We start from the raw sequence: 13,713 nt of genomic DNA on the forward strand, positions 1-13,713 counted from the left end.
ATTGTCAATTCAAGTGAGATGGACTGGCTGGGTGACTCTATGGCTAGTGACACTTCTCGTCTCCTTTGTTCTGGAGATTAGATCCCCTTAAGGAAGGCAGGGTGGCTTTTAAAGAACCGGCCACGTGTTGAGCTGCAGAGTGTTAGGCTCAACATTGAAGTGTGGGCACCCTGGGGATAGTTCTAGGGTGGGTGACGCCCCTTCGCCCCTCCCCTCTCCCGGCCGGATTCCTCGCAGGAAAACTTGGCCTCAGTTTTCCCCTGGTCTTCCAGGTGGTAGGCAGAGCAGTGAGCAGCTCCAGACGTTCCTTAAGGTTCCTTCCTCAGCGCCTGCCGGATTTGCTTACCGAGTTGAGGTCTAGTGAGGAAGTCTTCAGATGGGGAAGTAGGGTGATAGTTAAAGGTTGATGAAACCAGTTTCTTCTTTCTGTTCCCCAGCTTGAGGGAGCTTAACCGTTTGGCTTTCTGCTCTGGTGAACTTTGAACTCCTCCTGAGGAGGGAGGGGTGCTTGGGCTTTGCCTGTTACCCTCTCAGGCGTTCTGGAGTGTGGGTTTGGCAGCCTCCTCCTTCCTCTGGAGCTGGAAGCTGGGCACTCCCTGATGGTATCTCATGCTGTTTGTGGGATCATCACTTAATTATTTTTCTGGTTGCTTTGTGTGACCCTTCGCTCTTTGTTGGGAAGCTGGGTGAGTCCAGAGCCGAGACTGCAGTTGTTCTGGGAGCCGCCTTTCTTTTCTGCTGTTAGTCTGGAGACTGACCTTTCACAGTGTAGCATCATGGCGGGTATACTTTCGGTTTTGAACCTCCTTTGCAATTCTTGCTAAACTTAAACAGGGGGCATAAACATAATGTTCAAATGCATCCTTTTTCCTTACCTGTTTGTTTTGTTTTTGATGGTGGTAACAGCACACGTACCATAAAATTTACTATTTTAACCATTTTTTAAATGTTTCTTTTTAAGAGAGAGAGACAGAGTGTGAGCAGGGCAGGGTCAGAGAGAGAGGGAGACATAGAATCCAAAACAGCTCTGAGCTGTCAGCACAGAGCCTGACGCGGGGCTCGAACTTAAAAACTGTGAGATGGTGACCTGAGCCGAAGTCGGATGCTTAACTGACTGAGCCACCCAGGCGCCCCTATTTTAACCATTTTTAAGTTCACATACAGTTCACCTTATTTGTTTTTAATACCTCTCTCTCCTAACTTACTCTGGTATTTCCCTCCTTTTTTCTGGTCTGAAAAATTGAGAAACACTATTGAAGAAGCGAGTGAGCTTTAAAACAGCAGGTTTTGGGGCGCCTGGGTGGCGCAGTCGGTTAAGCGTCCGACTTCAGCTGAGGTCACGATCTCGCGGTCCGTGAGTTCGAGCCCCGCAGTCAGGCTCTGGGCTGATGGCTCAGAGCCTGGAGCCTGTTTCCGATTCTGTGTCTCCCTCTCTCTCTGCCCCTCGCCCGTTCATGCTCTGTCTCTCTCTGTCCCAAAAATAAATAAACGTTGAAAAAAAAATTTTTTTTTAAAACAGCAGGTTTTGGGGCGTCTGGGTTTGGGTGGCTCAGTTGGTTAAGCGTCTGACTTCGGCCCACATCGGGCTGTATGCTGACAGCCAGAGCCTTCTTGAGATTCATTTTCATTCTCTGTCTCCCTCCCTCCCCCTCCCCCCCACCCTCCACCCCCCCCATTCATGTGCACGCACGTGTGCGCTCTCTCTCTCTCTCTCAACATAAATAAAAGCAAAACTTAAAAAAAACAAAAACAAAAACAGGCTTTTGGCCCTATTCCCCATTTCCAATCTCTGGGGGGATTGGAACGCCTGTTGTGTGGCTCTCCTTTTGCTGGGTCGGGTGGACCCAGCAACAGGCTTTATCACCTTTCTTTGGTTTAGGTTTACTTTCCTGCTGATTACCTTTCTCTTTCCCTCCGGTTGGCTGGCGCACACACTCCTGGGGCAAGGCAAACAGCCCTTTGCTCTGGAGTCTCCACCTTTGTTTACTCTGTGGCTGATAGCTCTGCTCCCTTCCTCACACCTGGCCCCCCCCCCCCGTGACTTTAAAGTCCCTAAGGACACAGTGTCACCCCGGGTAGATACACTTGTGTGGACACCGTGAACCCCGGAGTACTCCTTTCTTCACAGGCCCAACCTCACTTTTCCATTACTGGTTTCCTTTGATCAAAATTTCATCTGTGGCTTTTGTCTAAAAAGAGAAACCCCAGAGTGGCAGAATGCCAGATTTAGGCTAATCCCCTTCTGTCCTTGGCCCTGATTTGCCTCCGAGCACCAGCGCCCCAGCACTTCCTTGCCTTGAGGTGTGTGGCGCGCCTGGGGAATGTCTTCTGTTTGGAGGATGGTAGCACTTAAGCCACACTCTTTTCACAGCTGGAGCTGTGGCCAGCCTCCTCCTCCTCCCCCTTCTTCTTTTTGTTCTTCTAACATTTATTCACCTTTGAGAGACAGAGAAAGACAGAATGCGAGTGGGGGAGGAGCAGAGAGAGAGGGAGACACAGAATCCGAAGCAGGCTCCAGGCTCCGAGCCATCTGCCCAGAGCCTGATGTGGGGCTTGAACCCACGAACGGCCAGATCATGACCTAAGCCGGAGTCGGGTGCTTAACCGACTGAGCCACCCAGGCGCCCCGTGTGGTCAGCCATCTTCTAATGTGGAGGATCCTGTTATTACCTGAAGGAAAGACCTCAGAGTCTATTCCCCAGGCTGGGCAGAGGTGGATGGGCTGAAAGTTCAAGTTCAAAACCACATCTGGACGTGCTAATAACCCTTGGGTAATTAGAATAGCACAAGGTTTAATGTTTCCCGTTCTGGTTTGCAGAAGTCCGTCCACCCAGTGTCTTGCGGGACCTGATTGACCCGGAAGGGATGAAGGGATGGGTGTTGTGCGTAGGTTCTGGCTTGAAGGAAAAGTCCTCCCTTATTCCCTTAGACGTAGTCCTAGATCTTGATCCTGCAAACTTCTGTTTCTTTGTAAAGAGAACTGATCTTCTGTAGGAGGAGCAGAAAGAGAACAGTGACTGGCGTGCCCCCCCCCCCCCCGCCCAGGGTCTCTGAAGCTTTGGTGGGGACACCCCGTGGCAGGTTCTGCATTTGATATAGGCTCCGTCAGTGTGTGTTAGTGTGTGTGTGCGTGCTCTTGCTCTCAGGAGGGCACCAAGAGGTGCCTTCTCCTCCCTCTTCAGCCTTGCGAAGAATTCTATTGTAATTGCTGATTCGTGGGAGAAACTGCCTGCCAGATTGTTGTCATGGAAACTGTACACCCTGCCCCCGTAGTCTGTTATCTTCTCCATTTGGGAACTACTGGTGAGCTGGATGGAGACTTAGATTTTATGAGCTTCCTCCAAATCTGGTTCAATTCTTTTTTATAGTCCTAGGCGTTTGACGGAGGGAGATGGGGTAAATCATCGCACCGGCCGTGATTTATTGGCCTTGCCTGATAGCTTGACTTGTTCTTGTCATCTTGAGTCGTTGACCTTTTTGGACTTGTGAGGTGAAATGTGTCCGAAGAGACATCTGTTTTCCTGGAGGAAACAGGATCAGGGAATACTTGTCTTTGTGGTATTTTGAACAGTATAGTTAGAGACACAAACGGGTTCTTGGTAACTTCAGCTTATGTGGACTCGTGACTTTTCTTCTGTGGGTTGGTGGTTATATAGCTCCAGACCCTACAGGACTTTGAATCTCCCATGTTTGTATTTGGAAATTTTTGTTAATAAGCTGATTCTTAACAGGCGTCTTTTGGGCTGTATCCCTCCCCATAGGGGCTGGTGACCCAGCTTATTTCTGTAGCTGCTCCCACCCCTGACTGCCAGGAGGAAATCAGGGTAATGGAATTCAGGCACAATCTGGACTGTAGAAGAGAGATCATGTTAAGCAAGCACTTGGATAAGCATCTGAACCGGGTAGCATTCAGAGCAGGTGGAGTCCTTGCATGGCTGAGGCAGTCAGCGTGCTTGCCACCAGCAAAGGTGTAGGGACGAGGAAGGCAGTCATGACGGGGGGGCTTTTCTGCCAGCGGAGTTCATCTACACGCAGGCTGCCTCCTTTCCCCGTTTCTTACTCCACTGCCAAGGAGGAGGCATGGGCGGCTTGTGTTCCGGCCGGGCCTTTGTGTGGGCTGCAGTCAGGGAGAGGACTGACAGCAGCCGGGAGGAGGCTGAGGCTGAGGGATGACCGGGGCAGTAGAAGGGAGTCACAGTTCAGAAATCTGCAGGAGTCGGGGTGGACACGGAGGAAGCATTCTCTTCTGCGCCGCCCCTCCTCCCCCGCTTTTTGTATGTCAGGCAGGTAGTTTTAGTTAGAAGAGCTCCTTGGTGTCACCTTTGAAAAGGTGGGGGGGTGGGAGCAGGTTGCAGGGTTGGGGGGCGGGGTGGGTAGCCCAGCGTTGCATCCTTTTGCGTTCTGGTCTGGACCGTTATTCTGAAAAGCGTTCTCTTGGCTAGTGAGGCCCCTGGTGTATTAGAATAAGGTCATTGGAGGGTTAACGATTTGACTTCGGCAAATTAATAGATAATCCGAATTCCTTCTGATTTTTCCACTTTACAAGACACTTGAAAGCAGACTGCAGAGAGGGCAGGACGCCCGAGCTCAGGCTGGAGGAGCCCTTCGCCAGACACCTTTCCTGATACCAGTGTGCTCAGGAACTTGACCCAAGTCCAGAAGGGAGGCGGTGCTATGTGGCACGGGGCTGGGCAGGGAACTGTGTTTTAAACTACTCTTCCTGTGGAGTGCACCGAAGTCAGCTGGTGGGAAAGGGGGAGATGGGCGTGTGTGCATGGTGTCCGTGTCTGCGCTGGGACAGGTGTTGCCGCATCGGACCCTGCCTTCTGCTTGGCGCTCAGCCCCGATCTCAGTCCTACTTCTGTCCGTTCTCATTCAAACACAGGCTGAGGCTGAGGTGGCCTCCTTGAACCGTAGGATCCAGCTGGTAGAAGAAGAGCTGGACCGGGCCCAGGAGCGCCTGGCCACTGCCCTGCAAAAACTGGAGGAAGCCGAGAAAGCCGCTGACGAGAGCGAGAGGTGAGCAGGGTAGCCTGTGGGGTGGGGCATGGGGTGCAGAGGGACCTGCAACACTCAGGTCAATGCATTTCACTTCAAGACAGAGTGAGGCTTCCCTGGACTCCGTGACCTTTTGCAATTGGTGTTACCCTATAAATTGATCTAATGGTTGCTAAAGAGGGCCACCAGGATGGCCTCCACTTAGTGGATCGTGGCCTTATTTGTGAGACGAGTTCCCCTAAAGCAGTGGTTCTCCAAGTGAGGTCCCCGCCCAACAGCACCTGGCGCTGGGTGAAAATTCAGGCAGACTCTCCGTCCCTCCCCTGATCTAAGAGTCCGAAATTCTGGAGATGGAGCCCAGCGATCGGTGCTGAATAATCTTTCTTAACCTTGGCCTCACCGTTCGAATCATGGGGGTGAGGGGTGGGGACCGTTGGGGAGTTAAAAATACTGCAGTGCCTGGAGTTATGCCCAGTTCAGTTAGAGCCCATCGTGAGAGGGGTGTGGGTGGTGGTGATGGTGTTTCGATTTTTTGTTTTTTGTGTTTTTTTTTAAGTTTGTTTATTTATATTGAGAGAGAGTGAAAGAGAGAGAGCACAAGCAGTGGGGGGTGGGGGTGGGGGACAGAGGATCCAAAGCAGGCTCTGCACAGACAGCAAAGAGCCCAATGCGGGTCTTGAACTCACGGACAGTGAGATAGTGACCTGAGCTGAAGGCAGACGCTTTAACCAACTGAGCCCCCCCCCAAGCGCCCCCTGGGTGTTGATGTTTTTAAAGTTGGTCTGATGATTTTTATGTGTGCCCAGGGTTGGGAACCAAATCACAGCTCACCTTTGTTGAAAATAGTCAATTGCCTTCTTGCCGCTGTGGGGTAAACCAGAACAAAGGTGTGTGCTGACATGCGTGGGGTCAGACGAAGGCTTTCAGAATCAAAAATGCCCTGTCGGACGGACATACGTTGACATCGTGCTGCTGGGAGAATGTGTCGCGTGGCTGTGTGCGCTCTATTACAGAGCAGGGTGCAAGTTCTAGAAAGGGAGGAAGGCCTGGTACACAACAGGGTAGTGTGTCATTCTGTTGGGGTTTTCTCTTCGTGAAACATTTCTGGAAACTTTATGAATAGAGTTTTCCTCTGGTGAGCAGGACTGGAAGGGCTTACTTTGTGCCCTTAAACCATACCCTTGAGTATTAAGTGTATATTACTATTATTATTATCATTTTAATTTTCACTTATCTATCTATTTACTTACTTATTTTAGAGAATGAGAGCGCGAGTGAGTGAGGGGCAGAGAGAGGGAGAGAAAGTGCAGAGCCCGATGCGGGCTCCAGCTCACCAACTGTGAGATCATGACTTGAGCTGAAGTCGGACGCTTAACCGACCGAGCCACCTGGGCGCCCCTTAAGTGTGCGTTATTTTTTTTGTAAGAGAAAGCTAATTTTTTTGAAAAGGTTTTAAAGAAAACAAACCAAGATGGGGAGCTGTGGGAGTTCTTGGGTGGCAGGTAGAGAGGGGCTGGCTTCTAAAGGTGCCATTCAGGGCCCCTGAGGGTGGAGCTGGTGGCAGACCCATCAGGGCCGTGTCTGTCCTTACCGTTTGGCAGAGGCATGAAAGTGATTGAGAACCGAGCCCTAAAGGATGAAGAAAAGATGGAGCTCCAGGAAATCCAGCTCAAGGAAGCTAAGCACATTGCGGAAGAGGCGGACCGCAAGTATGAAGAGGTGGGCTGCCTCGTGTTTCCCCCTTCTCCCCAGCGTCCTTGGATTTCTGAAAAGAGCCTCGGGGGAGGGAGATGGCTTCCTCTCTGCTTCACTGGGCCGTCCGGGGTCTTCTGTAGGTGGCTCGGAAGTTGGTGATTATCGAGGGGGACTTGGAACGCACAGAGGAACGAGCCGAGCTGGCAGAGTCGTGAGTATCTTGCTCCCCCAGTCTTGCCCTCCCGTTCGGTCCTTTCCCCTTTGGCTTGCGCATTAATGTGAATAAACTAGTGTTCCTTCCACCTTGTTAAACAGGGCCTAGAGAGTGGGCTTTTTTTAGGCCCTGAGAATGGCTACGGGCCCTTCTTACTCTGGACTAGTGACAGGTGCCAGATGAGTTTCCATTATTTCTCGTAGGGGCAGTTTGCAAATTGAGGGAAAATAAGGACTAACGAGCAGATGGTGAGTGGTCACCTGGCAGGCCCTACAGGGTCCTCCCACCTGAAGTCTGCTTCTCCTTGACACACTGCCGTGGCCGTGCCGGCTCGAGATTTGTCTCTTTTGTACCGTGTGGCCAGTGTGGGGGGGCCTCAGGGCGAGGGCAGACATGAAGAGCTCCCCCGTCGGCACCTTCTGGGCCTTGTGTAACAAGTCAGTGCTGATGCATATGTATCTGTGCCTCCTCTCCATCCCCTCCCAGACATGACACACCATGTCCATGGCGGTGTTGTCTTCCCATTTTTTGAAAAACGATCTTTTTTTTTCGTTTTGCTGCTTGTTTTCTTGCTGTGTCCTTTTTGACCTTTCTCCCTCCCCACAACCTGGCTTGTGCGATCCCCGTGACCGTCACTAACAGCCGTTGCCGGGAGATGGACGAGCAGATCAGACTGATGGACCAGAGCCTGAAGTGTCTGAGTGCTGCTGAAGAAAAGGTACTAACATTAGCCCCCACCCCCGGCGAGGTTACGCGCACGGCGTGGTTTCGTTGGGCTTGGTTTTTGTTCTTTGTTTTGCAGCTGCCTCCCCTCCACTGGTTGGTTTGTTGAGTGCCTTCTCACCTCTCCGTGGAATGCTCCATTCTGTTCCTCTTACTTGCCATCTTTCATGTCTTCTTTCCTAGTTGCTTTACGCCTCTGCGCAGGGTCTCTCCTTCCCTGGGGTGATCCGGGGGACTATTTGGGTCGGGCATACGTTCCCACCTCCACCCGAGGTAGACTCGTTCCTGTAGTGATTTTTCTCAAGTGTTTTATTAGTGTCCGACATCCTGGGTCCTAGCCCAGGAGGGCCCAGCGTCTGTCAGGCTCTGCGGTCCGGGGGAGGGAGGGCTGACACTTGCTCAGGTGACCTGGGAACTTCTCTTTTCCCCGTATGCCTTCCAGCTCTCTCTACATATAGGTTCAATTCACGTCTGTGTGTCTCTCTCTCCCTTTTTTTTTTATTCTCGCCTTCTTCCCCTTTCCTCTCCTGCGGTATGTAAAACATTCACAGTAAGTGTTCTGAGCTGGAGGAGGAGCTGAAGAATGTCACCAACAACCTCAAGTCTCTTGAGGCTCAGGCGGAGAAGGTAGGGGCTGGTTGTGACAGTGACAGGCTCTGGGGCCTGGGCCCACCCAGCCCTGCCCTTGATGAGAGACTGGAGAAACCCAGTCCTTACATAATCTAGTGAGACATCCTGGTCATCCACGTCCCGGGATTAACGCTAATTCCCGTGTGCTCTCGTTGCTTTAGTTCAGATCACTTCGTGGTCTCAGGTGCTTGGGGGTCATGTTCTCCTCAGGCTGATACTGATGTGCTAAATAGCAGTAATCATGGGTCCCCGGAAGTTTTCTAGCAGACCAGTGGGGTCAGCAAATGGTAGATCCGAGACCTAATAAGCGATCGAGACAGAGGACTCCTCTTTAGCGTCACGTGGGACTGTTTCGGCCATGTGGCTGGCCTTGGGGTGTTGCTGTACCTCCTCGTTAAACGGGAGGAAGGAAAAATGACCTCGTTGGGTTGATCGGAATGAGGTCAAAGCTTAGGTCCCATTTTAAAGGTAAAAAATCCAGAGGATTCTAATTTGAGGGTATCAAGGCCTTAAGGATGTTGACTTGTGGATTTTAATGATCTCTTGTCCAGAAATGGGCCTTGCTCTTTTCTCGTGGCCCAACCACACATTAAAATCTGAGAGGATTTCACTGGAAGAGGGGATGTGGTGGCAGATGGGGTGGTAGGATTGTCCGTGTGAGTACGTCCTACTCTGAAACTTGCATTCCAACTTCTCTTACAGTACTCTCAAAAGGAAGACAAATACGAAGAAGAGATAAAGATTCTTACGGATAAACTCAAGGAGGTGAGCTGAGGGAATTCTAGGGAAGGATCAAACTATTTAGAGGTGTATGAGGCCCTAACTTGGACTTAGACGAGCTGGCTTTGATTGTGAAGGGTGTACAAGTAGAAGGTGGAGACACAGAACTCTCCTTGCTCATCTCCGACTCCGTCTGCTGTCACATTTCCCCAGGCGGAGACCCGTGCTGAGTTTGCCGAGAGGTCGGTGGCCAAGCTGGAGAAGACGATCGATGACTTGGAAGGTATGGAGCCTGGGAGCGGGGTCAGAGCTACAGAGGAAGACCTTGCCCGTTGACCGCTTCCCTCCTTCCCTGTGCACCAAAGGGAGTCGGTGGGGACCTGGCACACGTCCCGTGCCCTGTCCTGTGCCACAGCTAGGTGAAACGGGTCAAGACCCGGAATTGGAGTTTTACACATACACCCTCTTCCTTTTAGTCAGACTTTATCTAGTATTCTGGAATTGGCATCCTTCTCTTGGAGGAGGCTGGTCATGGCTGCATTTACCTCCAGTTGGCTGGTCTGAAATGGTGGTCTCTGGGGTGAGATGGTGGCCGTACTTTGATGGCAGTGAGAGCACGTATTACCCCACGGCTACATTCGGCCATCCTGTTCATCGCCTCAGCTGTGGGCGACCTCTCCAGGAGACACGGCTGTGAGATGTCCATGCCTCAGAGCTGGCCAGTCCGAGGGGCTTTCTAAATGCGCTTTGTCCCCACATTTTGGCGGCCGTGTGCACTGTAAGAAAGGACGCCGTGCTTTGAGAACTCTGACATAAGCTCTGGGTAGCACACCATTCTCTTACCTGGGGAGGGTTTGGGGGAGCAGCCTGCAGAGCAGAGGGGCCAAGAATACTGGTCTTGATCGGTAGATAGAGAAGAAGTGTCTGAATCTTAATGTGTGCTTTCTCCTTTCTCTGTTTTCATCAAATTAAGTGTTATCCTTGTTGGCAATTGGATTAACTGGGTGGGAGTGGTAGCTGCTTGAGTGCATTTGGTAGCAAGAATGTCTAGTCACGGCCGTGCCTGGGTTCTCCACCCTGACTGCAGTGGACTAGAGGCGGCAAGAAGCCCAGTGGCCTGGGTGGGGGGCAGAGGATCTGAAAATGGCCTGTTGTGGCCGCCAGGGTGGATGTCCTCCTAACCTGTGGTATTAGACCCACGGTCACACTTCTCCTAATTTCTAATGATTCCCTCTCTTCATTTGCTTCTGATACCTTTCACTCTGTCCCCTGGTTCCTCCCTGTGTTCCTGTGCCTGTCCAGATGAGCTCTATGCCCAGAAACTGAAGTACAAGGCCATTAGCGAGGAGCTGGACCACGCCCTCAATGACATGACCTCTATGTAACTATCTGACAGCAGAGCGGGGCTGGGGCCTTGGCTCGTGGGTGGTGGGGGCTCCAGGCTGTGCATAGTGTGCTTTGGTTTTATCCTCTGGAAACTGGGGTCTTCACTCTATCTTTAAACTATTGGTGCTGGTTACTTGTTGGCAAAAGCTGGGGTGGCATTTGATATTGAATCAGTTGTAGCACCCTGATCGATGTGTGATTTTTTTTTTTTTTTAAGCATATTTTTGCTCATAGTCCCTTCATTATAACCATGATTTTTCTATTTGCTTCTCAAATTTAGTCTTCTCAGAGGGGACACCGCTGAAGGTAGAATTATGTCATCAGATAACTAAGAACGTAGGGCCCAGAGAGCCAGTGACTTGGGCCCTAATGTTGATTGCATGACAAAATTCAGATCTCCTGTGTGTATGTAATTTGTGCCTGGTATTGAACTTCAGGAGAAACACCCACGATTGGAAATCTCAAATTCAGCAAAAGAACTAAGCCGACTCCCAGAGCAAGCCAGGCGGTAAAAAGCACCAAAAAGAGTTACTGGGGACTTCATCCGTTTGCTGTGGACCCCTGACCCTTGATGCTAATCCACCTCTTTGTATCTGTCCTACTAACCCTGAGAAGAAGCCAAATGACTCAGGCTGTGGTATCTGGCTGTCTTTTCTCCTTCCTACCGCCTTCTCTTCCCTTTTCTCCCAAATCGCTGTGTGATTGATGCTAGTCCTTCTTACCTAGAGTCTCCTTACTTTTTCATACAGATAACCATCACCGTTTCTGCTCTGTTCTGGATCTGCCCCCTTTCCTCGGGGAACCCAGCGCCCCACTCTCGCTCTGGATTCCATTTGGGTCGGCCTGGCTGGTCCCCAAGGCATTAGGATGTAGGGGGGGCACAAAGCAACTTATGTATTCTTCCGCCCATCCCCCCACCCCCCCCCCAAATTAAAATGTTAAGCTGCTGGAAGCCTCCTGCCACCCTGCATTTGTGTCACTGACAAAGCTGCTGCTGTCCCTGAGGAGGAGCCTTGGGGGTGTGATGTGGGGAATAGCTATTGTAGGCTCTCTCTCCTCTGACTTATATAATCAAAGCCACTTTTGTGTGTGTCTATTCTTTCTTGACATTTAAGCTCAAGTGATTGGAGTCTGTCGGAGTGGTGGGCTAGCAGAGGTTCCGGGCGGGGCGCGTGTAGGCCGCGGGAGGTCTTCCACCTCCATTACTTGGAGGCTCCCGTCCTTTTTCAGTTAGTTCCTCCTCCTCCGATAGGGTCCCAGTGCCTCCCGATACGCTTTCTTGGCCCTTTTTTCAGTGGCTCACATGGTGCATCTTAAGAACACCTGATGGTCTCAAATGTGTTACCACCAAACTTGACTTACTAGGTCATCCGAAGTCACAGAGAAATCCATAGAATTTTCAGCAGTTCTGTTTGTTCGTTCAAACCCTTCTAACGCTCGAGGTATACTGCCGTTTGCCTGCCGGCACGTGGTAGTGGGACATGAGACGCGATCCACGGTTGTGATTGGGAAAACTAAACAACCAGTCCTACATGTTTCAAATGGTTTATTACATACATAAAAATGGTGAATTTCTGTTAGTAAAACTGTTCCTGGTTTACGTTGTGGAATCACATGACAACCTTTTGCAGACTCCTCTTCCAGTTTGCACAGCCGCGATGGCTCAGCCTGGGTAGTGCCGCAGGCAGCTGTACTTACCTAAGCACCTGAGTGGCGTTCACTTAGCACCTCGGTTTCTCAGCAGATTATATATTTAAAACTTGCTTTTCTTTTGGCCAGTTAGAGCCCGGGGCAGAGGTTTTCCCTAATCTAAAACTTTCGGTGGTATTGAATTCAGGTTTCTTTCTGTTCATACCATTTCTTCTTGCTACACAGCCTTTGGGATTAAGGTATAGATTGATTTATTCAGCTAACGCTTAACTGGTGTCTTTTAGGCACAAAGAATTACGGCGGGACAGAAATAATCAAAGATGGAGGCACCATCCCTATTTTTAGGTTGCCCAAAATCTAGTAGAGAGAGAACATATACGAAGCTACAGATGATCTGTGGCTTAGCCACAAATACCAAACTGTGGGAATTCAGAGGGGACGAGGTTGGTTCCAGTGGGATGGTAAGGAGAGACTCCCAGAACGAGGCACATAGTAGGTACTTAATAAACATGCTAAAACTTGCTTTTTCATTTCTACCGGGTTCTAAACAATTGGATTCCTGGCAAACAGATTTGATTGAGGGATAGTGGATATTGAGCATTTTGGTCAAGGACCAGCAGAGGAGTAGAGGCATAGATAGAGACAGGAAGGACGTAGCTGTAGAGGTAGATGTAGACAGTAGGGGCAGGCGTGTGCAGGACTCAGGTGTGGAGTTTTAGTTTGTAGGCGACGGGGATGCCACTGGGGGTTTCGAACAAAGATACGTTCTGATCTGAGTAGCAAAGGAGAAGAACTGATTCTGCAGCTAAGTCAGTGTTTCACAAGGAGAGCAGATTATCAAAGTGGCCCATTAAGACGGTGATTCCCAAATTTCAGTCACTTGCGTGCTACTTGGTGGCTGTTGCCATATTCCTGTGCTCCCTACGTTATTTCTTCATATTTACTCTTGTTTTCAAATTTGTCTTACTCTACATAATTCTAATTTGAAATCAAAGGTTTGATGTGTGCTAGTGATTTTTCCTGATGCACATTAAAGCAACACAGCAAATACGTTTTTTCACTTTTTTTTTTTTTTTTAACGTTTATTTACTTTTGAGACAGAGCATCAACGGGGGAGGGTCAGAGAGAGAGAGGGACACACAGAATCTGAAACAGGCTCCAGGCTCTGAGCTGTCAGCACAGAGCCCGAAGCGGGGCTCGAACTCACAAGCCGTGAGATCACAACCTGAGCCGAAGTCGGACGCTTAACCGACTGAGCCACCCAGGCGCCCCGCAAATACGTTTCTTAAAATTTTTTAATGTTTATTCATTTTTGGGGGGGAGGGGACGGGGCAGAGAGAGGGGGAGACACAGAATTAGAAGCAGGCTCCAGGCTCTGAGCCGTCAGCACACAGCCCGACGCAGGGCTCGAACCCACGAGAGATCGTGACCTGAGCTGAAGCCGGACGCTTAACCACCTGAGCCACCCAGGCGCCCCGCAAATACGTTTTTTTGAAGTTCACGAGTATAGGCTTCCAGAGACCTCCTGACATAGCACCAGCAGCAAGTATGCTCCCTAGTTGGAGAACAACTAGGGTAGGTTATTTCGGTTTTCCCAGAGATAACCCTCCATACAGAGACGGCGCTATGAGCGGCACTCAGCGTGAGGAGGAAAAGTCAACACTGCTTTCGAGCCTAGGGACGTGGTGGCATTAAAC

General features: G+C 50.5%; 1 protein-coding gene across 16 annotated transcripts in view; it reads left to right on the forward strand.

Moving 5' to 3' along the window:
* TPM3 (tropomyosin 3) overlaps positions 1-13,713 on the forward strand; it is a 28,698-nt gene that overhangs the window by 7,419 nt on the left and 7,566 nt on the right. For 4 of the 16 annotated variants that reach the window (XM_040452838.1, XM_040452829.1, XM_040452839.1 and 1 more), the window contains 6 exons: positions 4,886-5,019; positions 6,600-6,717; positions 6,834-6,904; positions 8,182-8,257; positions 8,963-9,025; positions 9,194-9,263. In XM_040452838.1, coding sequence (XP_040308772.1) covers positions 4,886-5,019; positions 6,600-6,717; positions 6,834-6,904; positions 8,182-8,257; positions 8,963-9,025; positions 9,194-9,263 — 532 coding nt within the window. Of the gene's footprint in view, positions 1-4,885; positions 5,020-6,599; positions 6,718-6,833; positions 6,905-7,549; positions 7,626-8,181; positions 8,258-8,962; positions 9,026-9,193; positions 9,264-10,282; positions 10,366-11,115; positions 11,447-13,713 lie in introns of those variants that run through there. The other 12 variants (XM_040452825.1, XM_040452828.1, XM_040452832.1 and 9 more) reach the window with 7 other exon arrangements.

This window comes from Herpailurus yagouaroundi, unplaced genomic scaffold (genome assembly GCF_014898765.1).
Source record: "Herpailurus yagouaroundi ecotype Mexico unplaced genomic scaffold, PumYag 207, whole genome shotgun sequence".
NCBI classification, from domain to species: Eukaryota; Metazoa; Chordata; class Mammalia; order Carnivora; family Felidae; genus Herpailurus; species Herpailurus yagouaroundi.